Genomic DNA, 12202 nt, shown 5'->3' with positions numbered 1-12202 from the left:
GTCTACAGGGCATTGAAACGGAGACAGACTCCATCTCCCAGAGGTCTACAGGGCATTGAAACGGAGACAGACTCCATCTCCCAGAGGTCTACAGGGCATTGTAACGGGGACAGCCTCCCGCACCACATGGCTGATATACCGACAATAATATAAAATAAGAGAACTTAAAATATCCGAGATACGAGGTTTCGGCCCGACTTTCTTTTTTTTTTTTTTTTTTCATTTACAGTCACATGACCAGTCACGTGACCAGACATCAGAGAGCTGCCGTGTCAACGTTGGTCAACATCAGCGTTTTCCCAAAACAGTTTGTCGCAACTCGAACAGAGGTAACTTCGCAACGGTTTGGCGTGTCAGGGGGCGTCTCTCACGACGCCAATCAATGCCTGCCAAAAATATTCATTTGTCTTTGTCAACAAAATCAACTGTAGATTGAAACTATAGACAAAAAAACTGAAAGCTTTTCAGATGACTAAAATGTGACTCAAACTAAATGGGAATTTCCTTCAAAATTGACAAAAAGAAAAGGGGGGGAAAAAAATAAACCTAAATAAAACAATAAAATGTCACAACTGCCAGGTGCAACAAGCTCTGGTGAAGAGGACTGCAAACTGGACTATAAGCTCCAGAGCTTGAACATCCAAGGTTCCTTACATCAAAATGGACATTCGACAAAGGCTGGAAACGTCGGGATGCGTTTGGAAATGCGCACCACAAATGCGCACCAATAGCAGATCTATAAGCTCATAGCGCGGCACCGAGTGCCGTGCGTGCTACGAGCTTGTAGATCTGATATGATTTGAAAAATCTTGAAAATGTGGCGCAAAGCTTTGAATATATATTCTTTCAGAGCGCACGTTTTTAACTCAAATCTTTGCCTCTGAGGCCGGGGGTCCCTCCCCTGGAACAACATATTTTCAGACGGTGGTCGGTTTGTCAATTAGGAATTACATTATGAGTTTCTGGGGTCCTTGACATGAAATATATTGAGCACCAATGATACAGAACACTCAGTCAGGATCGATTAGAAAGACATTTTGTACATTTCAAAGTCAGGTCTAAATGGGTTAAGCTGTGGAGCTCAGTGCAGTGTGCGGACCGCATTTCCTTTCCTATTGTACAAGCTCTGGTAGTGACGCGTTTTCCTTCGTTTTTTTTCCGATGTTCTTCGGTTCGTTGTCTTTCCCGTAGCTCCAGTCATAGCTCACAGCATTAGCTGCTCCGCGTTGCCAGAATTGATTTTTTAGAGTATGGGGTATATTTATGACAATCACACTCCCATTGGCTTAGGAGAGGCAGCCAATCAATCATGATCAATTAAGGTGGCGTTTGGTTTGGAGTTGCCTTTGCGGTCGCCAGTAGCGGTGTACGTGCACATGTATAGGCCCAGGCTGCGCCGCACCTGGAGAAAATCTGTCAAAATCAACAGTAGTTCTGTGACAACAGACGTAGCTAACAACAAAACAAACAAATTAAATAAATAAATAAATAAATAAATAGGTCCTGAACATGGATTAAAACACATTTACCGCCGACACCCCGGTCTGGATGAGGCGTTCATTCTCTACGGGGAAAAGCCAGAGTCAGGATTCATTCAGGAAGTGGATAATCGCTAACGTAACGGTCCCGGTCCCACGAATGTTATCCTAATTCACCCAAAACATTGCCTACATTTTCTACCAGAATGCGGCGAAAGACGATGTCGACGCCGAGTGAGTTTTAAAGGAAGGAAGGCTACAGTCTGGACGCAGAGGTGCGAGGTGATTGGTTGAACCGTCATGGGGGGGGGGGGGGGACAGTGTCTCTGAGCTGCGAGGTGATTGGTTGAACCGTCATGGGGGGTTGGAACAGTGTCTCTGAGCTGCGAGGTGATTGGTTGAACCGTCATGGGGGGTTGGGACAGTGTCTCTGAGCTGCGAGGTGATTGGTTGAACCGTCATGGGGGGTTGGGACAGTGTCTCTGAGCTGCGAGGTGATTGGTTGAACCGTCATGGGGTTGGAACAGTGTCTCTGAGCTGCGAGGCGATTGGTTGAACCGTCATGGGGGGTTGGGACAGTGTCTCTGAGCTGCGAGGTGATTGGTTGAACCGTCATGGGGTTGGAACAGTGTCTCTGAGCTGCGAGGCGATTGGTTGAACCGTCATGGGGGGTTGGGACAGTGTCTCTGAGCTGCGAGGTGATTGGTTGAACCGTCATGGGGGGTTGGGACAGTGTCTCTGAGCTGCGAGGTGATTGGTTGAACCGTCATGGGGGGGGGACAGTGTCTCTGAGCTGCGAGGTGATTGGTTGAACCGTCATGGGGGGTTGGGACAGTGTCTCTGAGCTGCGAGGTGATTGGTTGAACCGTCATGGGGGGGGGGCAGTGTCTCTGAGCTGCGAGGTGATTGGTTGAACCGTCATGGGGGGTTGGGACAGTGTCTCTGAGCTGCGAGGCGATTGGTTGAACCGTCATGGGGGGGGACAGTGTCTCTGAGCTGCGAGGTGATTGGTTGAACCGTCATGGGGGGTTGGGACAGTGTCTCTGAGCTGCGAGGTGATTGGTTGAACCGTCATGGGGGGGGGACAGTGTCTCTGAGCTGCGAGGTGATTGGTGGTGACGGACGGACAGACGGACAGTATTTCAGTGTCTTTTGGACCAGGGATCTATCTAGTCTAGGGATCTAGTCTAGGGATCTATCTAGTCTAGGGATCTAGTCTAGGGATCTATCTAGGGATCTATCTAGTCTAGGGATCTAGTCTAGGGATCTATCTAGTCTAGGGATCTAGTCTAGGGATCTATCTAGTCTAGGGATCTATCTAGTCTAGGGATCTAGTCTAGGGATCTATCTAGTCTAGGGATCTATCTAGTCTAGGGATCTAGTCTAGGGATCTATCTAGTCTAGGGATCTAGTCTAGGGATCTATCTAGTCTAGGGATCTAGTCTAGGGATCTATCTAGTCTAGGGATCTATTCTAGTCTCCAATATTAAAACCATATGTTCACGTGGTTGAGATCCGACGGTGTCCTTCTGTCTGTCCGTCCTTAATGACACTGCCTGTCTGTCTGTCTTCGTCTGTCTCTGTCTGTCTCTGTCTGTCTGTCCTTAATAAAGACTGTCTGTCCTACCAAAGACCGTCCCGTCTTTAGCCCAGCATATTGAACAGGTCGTCCACAAACATGTTTCATGTCTCCAATGTCAAGAGGACAAAATGTCTCCGAATGTCTCCGAATGTCTCTAAGAAGACAACATGTCCTTTTTATTTATTTTTGTCCCCCTTGCTTTGTTTTGTGTTTGTGGAGAGTGCGTTAAGAGTTACCCAATCCAGACTTCCTGTTTGTGGAGAGTGCGTTAAGAGTTACCCAATCCAGACTTCCTGTTTCGTACGCATCACTTCCTTCCTTCCTCTGGCTGCTGCTGGTTGGCTAGTCTTCACGTCTCCACACAGCGCCTCCTAGTATGTAGTGGCTCAAACTGGTACTACAACTAGACTAGTCGACTAGTCTGCCCAAAGCCTACAACACAGACAGACAGACAGACAGACAGGCAGGCAGACAGCAAGACAGACAGACGGGTGTACACACAGACACAGATGGACAGACATAAATGAGGACAGACAGACAGACAGACAGATTAGAATTGTCAGTTTCAGACAGAAAACCTCAGAGAGAAACACATACTGACTGCCATGGAGTCTTTTGTTTCCATCGTTTAATTCACGGTTTTCTATGAAAATTTAGACTTACGGGGTTTTCCTCGGACAGAGAGACACGGGTGACGCGATCGGATGACGTAACCGCAAATCGATGAGTCGCACTGGCTTGCTGCTAGGGCTTCTGGGAAACTGAGGCTTGCTGCTATAGGGCTTCTGGGAAACTGAAGCTTGCTGCTACAGGGCTTCTGGGAAACTGAGGCTTGCTGCTAGGGCTTCTGGGAAACTGAGGCTTGCTGCTAGGGCTTCTGGGAAACTGAGGCTTGCTGCTTATATTTCAGGACCGTGTGAGCTACGCTGGGGAAAACCTCTTTAAAGAGGCGAGCCGGGATAATGTCGTGCGGCGAACCTGAGGCCTTTATGTGGCTGACTACATCCTCCAAAACGGACAATGTTACAGGTTCAAACGAGCTGAGCACGGCGGGACATGGGACACAGACAGAGGGGTCAGAGGCAGGAGCAGTGATGAGGGAGATCATTTGTAGGTCATTTGTAGATCATTTGTAGGTCATAGCGTTAGCATGGTTAGCATTGCTGTAGGTCATATGTAGGTCATAGCGTTAGCATCGCTGTAGGTCATATGTAGGTCATAGCGTTAGCACAGTTAGCATTGCTGTAGGTCATATGTAGGTCATAGCGTTAGCATCGCTGTAGGTCATATGTAGGTCATAGAGTTAGCACAGTTAGCATTGCTGTAGGTCATATGTAGGTCATAGCGTTAGCATCGCTGTAGGTCATATGTAAGTCATAGCGTTAGCACCGCTGTAGGTCATATGTAGGTCATATGTAGGTCATAGCGTTAGCATCGCTGTAGGTCATATGTAGGTCATAGCGTTAGCACCGCTGTAGGTCATATGTAGGTCATAGCGTTAGCACCTTTAGCATTGCCGTCCAGGAACACCTTGATGTAGGAGGTGGGGACGTAGCCCTCCTCCTCGGGGTTCCTGCGTACTCGGGTCCAGCCGTCTCCTTTGTCTTCCTCCACCACGGAAAGTAGTTCCCCCTCCGCCATGGAGATGGTGCCCTCGTTCTGACCTGGAGCAACATACATTATTAAAGAGGGACATGACTCCAGTTTGTCATGTGTCTAGGTTTAGGTTTAGGTTTGTTTATTTAGCATATAGTACAAAAAATAGACAATAACATATCAAAGAAACAAAAATACAATGCAAGGAAAGGAAGAAGCCAGAAGGCTTATATGGAATCCTTTCCTGAAGGAAGAGGTCATTGGTTTAAAAGATTAAAAGTTCATAAAGAACAGTACATAAATCTACAAGTTGTCAAAGGGGGGCAGCTGTGCAGCGAAGAAAATAAAAACACAGACTGCACAGAAAACAGAAATAAACAATACAACAACAAACACACAAAAGAAAATATAACGCATCAAGGTAAAACATGTAATCTACAGAGAGGAAAGAATAAGATATTTCTTTAGATGTTTTTTGAATATGAGGTGACAGTACTTCATTAGACACCCTGGAGTCTACTGTATGTGTCTATGAGGTAATACCGTGGGAGGGGTACAGGACTGTAATATTACTGTAATACCTTGGAAGGGGTACAGTACTGTAATATTACTGTAATACCTTGGAAGGGGTACAGTACTGTAATATTACTGTAATACCTTGGAAGGGGTACAGTACTGTAATATTACTGTAATACCTTGGAAGGGGTACAGTACTGTAATATTACTGTAATACCTTGGAAGGGGTACAGTACTGTAATATTACTGTAATACCTTGGAAGGGGTACAGTACTGTAATATTACTGTAATACCTTGGAAGGGGTACAGTACTGTAATATTACTGTAATACCTTGGAAGGGGTACAGTACTGTAATATTACTGTAATACCTTGGAAGGGGTACAGTACTGTAATATTACTGTAATACCTTGGAAGGGGTACAGTACTGTAATATTACTGTAATACCTTGGAAGGGGTACAGTACTGTATTATTACTGTAATACCTTGGAAGGGGTACAGTACTGTAATATTACTGTAATACCTTGGAAGGGGTACAGTACTGTAATATTACTGTAATACCTTGGAAGGGGTACAGTACTGTAATACCTTGGAAGGGGTACAGTACTGTAATATTACTGTAATACCTTGGAAGGGGTACAGTACTGTAATATTACTGTAATACCTTGGAAGGGGTACAGTACTGTAATATTACTGTAATACCTTGGAAGGGGTACAGTACTGTAATATTACTGTAATACCTTGGAAGGGGTACAGGGACTTGCAGGTGCCGATGCTCGGTAGAGGCTCCTCGTCGTCAAAGTCGTCGTCAAACTCAGAGCTACGAGTTTTGAAATGATGCTCCGTAGCCGGGTCTTCTGTGTAGCTGCCGTCAGGACTGCAGACAGACAGGCAGGCAGGCAGACAGACAGACAGACAGGCAGGCAGGCAGGCAGGCAGACAGGCAGACAGACAGACAGACAGACAGACAGACAGACAGACAGACAGACAGACAGACAGACAGACAGACAGACAGACAGACAGACAGACAGACAGACAGACAGACAGACAGACAGACAGACAGACAGACAGACAGACAGACAGACAGACAGGTCGAGTATTTACAGATTATAAGTGACTCTTTTCGATACAGAGACAGTCATGGCGTCAGGAGAGGAGAAACACTGATTTGTATTTATCTTTTCATCCAGAATGAGTTAATATCACAGGCAGACTCTTCACATACTAGAGCATGTCTGAAATAAATGAGTTAATATCACAGGCAGACTCTTCACATACTAGAGCACGTCTGAAATAAATGTCAGAGCTGAAAATATGAAATAAATGCTTAAACATAAAATAACACCTGGACCTCTTTGGTCGGGGACGTAACAACCACAAACAAAAGGTAAGAAAGCCCTCTAGCATTTCTCCTTACACATTTAGTGCCGGAAGTGCTTCAAAATAGGAGCTCTGGGGTGCCAGAGTTGTCCGATCGCTTTTACTCTGAAAGCCATGAACCGGAAACACTTTCCTAAAAAAGTTGACTTTACAAAGTGACCTAACATCCCGATCGTCTTAATTTATACGATATATGATCCAAAAAGCGTTCATATTTTGCGGGAGAGAGATGGATGAGGAGCAGAAATGAAGCGCCAGCATATCGATCCATTCATCACCACGGAGAGCGCCCTGGATTAGGAGATACGAGTCATTCTTTCCGCCGCGCTAACATGGGAGTCAACGGCAAGCTAATAATTGCACAGAGCGTTAGCATACGGCAAGAGAAAAGCAAAATGCCAAAAAGAATAATAAGATTTTTTTTTTTCTTTTAATTTTTTTTTTTTATCCCACGATTTTGTAACCCATTTTTCACCCCTGTGCCAATCATCTACTGTGATCCTGGGCTCTACACACCCTCCGCCAACCTGGGGAGAGCAACGGACTTAACTCATGCTCCCTTCATGCCTGAGTGTCCAAGTTGCTCCTTTACACCTGACAGGGGGGAGTTTCCCTGGTTGGACGTAGCGCGTGGAAGGAACACGTTATTCCAACCAGTTCCTTTCCCCTCCATCAGGCGCCCCGGCTGGCCAGGGGGAGGCAGTTTAGAGACCAGGATTACTGCATGTTTTTGTGAGGGTACCTACCCTAGGGGACACGGGGAGAACATGTGAGGGTACCTACTCTAGGGGACACGGGGAGAACATGCAAACTCCACATAGAAAGGCCCTTTCGCCAACCCCCGCCTTCGGGTATGGGCACTGATGACTAGGGTTGGGATTCGTTAGGATTTTAACGGTTCCGAATCCTTCCCGGATCCCTCTTAACGGTTCCGGTTCCTAACGGTTCCCTTAACGGATCCCAATATAATTTTTTCCCCTTTTTTTCTGACATAGATTATGCTTATATTATAACTAACCTAACCAAGTACATAATAAACACAAATTCATTAATTCAATTATTGATAATGCTCTTTACAATTATGAGGTGGCACTATTATTTTAATTTCACCACCACCAGCTAGCCACCACAACAATGTCATTGTTGCAATTTGTACTGTATATTGCAATTTGTACTGTATAGTAAATATACAGTACATACACATTGCAATAATGATATTGTTGTGGTGACAAATGTTGTCTTTAATGTTCAGATTAATTTAATATGAAGGACCCCTGGGCCCTTACCCTAATGGAAACAAATAGTGCTTTCTTGGATTTTAAAATCCAGACCTTGTATTGAACTGTATGCTACGTTCCTGTGCTTTTTTCTGCAAACTCTTTATAAAGTAATCAATCTATGGAGGTATATGCACCTAAACGCTGGGCTCAACAGTCACGCGATTAATTTAGAGACAAATCAAAAGCATTGATAGTGATATTTAACGTGATTCATATAATATCAGACAGAAGGACGTCGAGTCATTGGCGGTCTAAATTAACACCATTAACAACAGTTGTAGGCTACAACACGCCTAATGAAAAGCTCTGTAGAAGTTTAGTAGTTTTGATTTTCTATTACGTTACTATCCTGGGGAAAGTGAACGAGCCTTGCATCATCCTCGTCCCCCGCCGGCTGTGGTGGAGCTGCGGGGAGTGCAGGCACGGCTTTCCGCATGGCTCTCAAACGCGATGTGCCTACTGTAGATTATTCTCGTGAGTTGTGGACTCGTGTAGACATATTGATTTTGAGAACTCGTGGACGTGGTGCAACTGGTAGCCTACAAGTTGCAACAACCTTTGCAGGGAACTATAGCATCGCATTTATTGCACGTTGCGTGCTCAGCCTCAGAGTCATTTCCCTCTCTGTTAAAACCATTGACGCCTGGTGCAACGTATACGTTGTTCTACCCTTGATGCCGGCGCGCTCTCTGTGTCTCATCAGCTATTGCTATACATGTAGCAACATAACGATTTCAAAACTCATCAGAATTTGAAGGTTTTCAGAAACCTTAGGTCAGGCCCTAGAAGGCATTCCCAGATTCGGCCTCAGGCATCAATGGGTTAACCACACTATGGAGATCTCTTCGACATACTGTCCCACTCGCTCCGCGGCGGTGAGCGGTCGCTGAATGCACAGAACAGTGGGCGTATCCTCCCCGACCCCACTCTCTCATGTAGGTGGGGTGACGTCACCACAGGCTCTGCTTGCATGCATGCACAGACACAGCGGAGCTAAATGACGACTGATGAGAACCGTTTGGGGAACCGTTAATACGAAAACGATGGAACCGGCTCCGGATCCGCAATGTCGGAACCGGGTCTGAAATGGACCCGGTTCCGAAACCCAACCCTACTGATGACGCGGAGGAGTTAACACGCCGCCAGCACCCACAGTGCCCCGAGCGGGAATCGAACCCAGGACCTTCTAGCTGTGAGGCGACAGCACTACCAACTGTGCCACCGTGCCTCTAATAAGAAAAATTCTGAATATTCTTATCTCGCCCCGTATCTTTGAGGGTGCGCTAGGACGGCCACAGACGTCGAAGGCACTCATTGTTTCTAATCCTTATGACGGCCTCATGCGTCCTATGAACTGAACCGGTTAAGGTTCCCCCACCTCTCCCTGCTGGCGGGTCCCTGGTGCTGGCTGAGGTGGTCCAGTTGGTTGAGGCTGCTGCTGCCGGGCGTCGTGACGTGGGACTCGAACCCTCCACCTCCTCCTCCTCCTCCTCCTCCCCCGCTCTGTCTTCTGCCGCCCTGCTCCGCTAGCCGGCTGTCTGCCTCCGCTAGCCAACCCTGCACGCACACACGCACACACGCACACACACACACACACACACACACACACACACACGTGCACACACACACACACACACACACGCACACACACACGTGCACACACACACACACACACACGTTCAGACAAACGCTAATGGCGCTTTGGGCCACTCAAACAGAGGTTTTTGGAAACGGATACATTTAGTGAACATTTTCCCAGTGGATCTGTGTAGTGATGCGAAACGGAGCTTTTCTTTTTAAAGAAACGATGACGTCACCGTTCATTCTCATCAACTAGTCGACTAGTACCAGCAAGGTCGACTAGTGGATTCACTAGTCGACTAGTTGCTTAACACTAGGACGTCGGAGAGCAGCCGTTCTGACCGATTTTGAGATTTTAAAGTTTATTTTCTTAGCCCATGGGAGTCCAGAGAAAGTTCCCCTAGCATGACTTTGTCTAAATATTCGATTGAAATCATCTCTGTTTTTTTTCCCCCCCATTTGAAACGTTTTGTAAATATGATCTTAGGCATAGATATACCTAGCCTGGTTAAGATATATATATATATATATATATACTAGGTCTGGCTATTTCGGCCAAATGGACCGGCGTCCCCCTTCCTCCCCCACTCATCTAGAGATCTTCCGCTACCTGATCATGGTGGCTGCTCAGAGTCAGACGAAATACGACATTAGAGTTATATATATTGTCATTTTTATATAGAGGGGGAAACATTATAGGCTACGCGTCAAACACAATGCACAATGTACTGTAGGATGTAGCATTTATTCATATTATACACACAAGTAATTTAATTGAAAACAGCCTTTGACTAAGAAAGGAAAGAAAGAGGTCGCAATATATTGTTTCCGTTTCGGGAGAAATAAAGTCATTGCATGACAGACCTGGTGTGTGTGTGTGTGTGTGTGTGTGTGTGCGCGTGCGCGCGTGCGTGCGTGTGTGTGTGTGTGTGTGCGTGTGCGTGTGCGTGTGTGTGTGTGTACCTGGTGTCGGTGCAGGTCTCTCTGCAGGCGGTCCAGGTTCAGAGACACCTCCTCCAGTCTGGGTTCCAGACTACTGGGGTCCCCCATCCCTACGGTCCGCTCATACACCTCACGCATCTTCAGGAGAGCGTCTCTGCACGCGCACACACACATGCACACACACACACACACCACGCACGCACACACACATACACGCATGCACGCAGACCACGCACGCACACCACGCACCACACCACGCGCACACATGCAAACGAGCACGCACACACACACACACACACACACACACACACAATGTGTTAAGAGTATAATTCTAGTGAATTATTCATATTATTAGTTGTAGTACTAATAGAGATAAAGACCTATATGAATGTTTTGTTTATAGATAAAGACCTATATAACCGAACCGAGACCAGAACTATAAGCAATAATATGTCAAATCTTTAATGGCCTTCTTAATTTTTACATATTTTATTTATTCAGACAGATTAGACTCTGTGACACATCTAGGGGCCGCAATCTTTCCTAGAAGCTTTGTCATTGGTCGATTGGCCCGTCTACTTCCCAATTGGTTAGTCATTTCAACCAGGTTTTTTTTTTTAGACCAATGACAAAGCTTCTAGGAAGCTTTCTACCCACGGTTGGAGATATAGAAACTCCACGGTATGTGTATCATAGTTTTAAAGGAGAATTCCATGCTTACCTTTCTTTGTAGTCGTTACGTCCCCACCAAAGAGGTCCAGGTGTTTTTTTGTGCAAATAAGCCATAAGCCCTCGATGAATTGCATTGCATTGAATGGGAATTGAATGGGGGCTATGGGGTGTTATGCTAATTCGCTTATTTCCATCGAAAGAAGTAGTAAAGTGTTGCCGCTTGGGATATTATTTACATTATGAAGAGAGGATATATACAAAAATATTATAATTTTGAGCGATGGAAATAAGCGAACTAGCACAACACCCCATAGCCCCATTCAATTCAATGCAATTCATTGAGGGCTTATGGTAGGGGAAACAGCCAATAAGGAGCTTTTGCACAAAATAACACCTGGACCTCTTTGGTGGGGACGTAACGACTACAAAGAAAGGTAAGAAAGCCTTTTAGTATGGAATTCTCCTTTAACCCATTCTGACCGGGACCGTTTTGGTGTTAGCATCATGTTATGCTTTAGCTATTGAAAAATAGCAGATCTACAAGCTCATAGCGCGCCACCGAGTGGCGCGCTACGAGCTTGTAGGTCTGCTATTTTTGAAAAATCGAAGAGCGACTGACATTTTTAGAATCTGATCTCAGGTCAGAATGGGTTCATCAGACCAGTTGTGTGTCCAGTGGAAACCTCGTATGAATCTGATCTCAGGTCAGAATGTGTTAACACACATTTGTTCCCCCCGTCAATCAAAAAAATGCTCAATCAGAGATTGCTGAATGCACTTGAAACTGACTACAGTGCACTTTATGGAGGGATGAATGTGTGCAATATCTCTTTCTTTTGTACGTTCCATGGTGTTTTTCTTGCGTGAACGTGTCTGTTATTGGCATGCAGCTGTGACTCCCAAGGGAGACAAATAGAGACAACCTTTTGGACCTTGAAGCTCCCCCTGGTCATTCTGTCACACACCTTTACGGGGGGGTGTGTGTGTGTGCGTGTGTGTGTGTGTGTGTGTGTGTGTGTGTGTGCGCGTGCGTGCGTGTACCTCTGCTCTCTCTCTCTCTGGATCTCTCCGTTGATGCTGCCGATTCTGGACTGAAGTTTCTTGCGTCTTTGTTCAGGAGGAAGATGACTGCAGTCTTCAGAACCGGAGCCCTGCGCACGCACACACACACACACTC

The 12202-nt window shown here is 46.0% G+C and overlaps 1 protein-coding gene across 1 annotated transcript in view; it reads right to left on the bottom strand.

Moving 5' to 3' along the window:
• Nucleotides 1-3007: 3007 nt before the first annotated feature.
• LOC308309425 (formin-binding protein 1-like) overlaps nucleotides 3008-12202 on the bottom strand; it is a 34608-nt gene continuing 25413 nt past the window's right edge. Inside the window, exons 13-18 of the mRNA XM_080755259.1 lie at nucleotides 12067-12176; nucleotides 10375-10507; nucleotides 9209-9387; nucleotides 5911-6047; nucleotides 4566-4724; nucleotides 3008-3492 (exon numbers count right to left, since the gene is read on the bottom strand). Coding sequence (XP_080611385.1) covers nucleotides 3464-3492; nucleotides 4566-4724; nucleotides 5911-6047; nucleotides 9209-9387; nucleotides 10375-10507; nucleotides 12067-12176 — 747 coding nt within the window. The 3' untranslated portion in view covers nucleotides 3008-3463. The remainder of the gene's footprint in view (nucleotides 3493-4565; nucleotides 4725-5910; nucleotides 6048-9208; nucleotides 9388-10374; nucleotides 10508-12066; nucleotides 12177-12202) is intronic.

The sequence above is a fragment of the Protomyctophum bolini genome, assembly GCF_963924005.1.
Source record: "Protomyctophum bolini genome assembly, chromosome: 22".
Classification (NCBI taxonomy): Eukaryota; Metazoa; Chordata; class Actinopteri; order Myctophiformes; family Myctophidae; genus Protomyctophum; species Protomyctophum bolini.
This window is presented reverse-complemented; position numbering and strand designations above follow the sequence as displayed.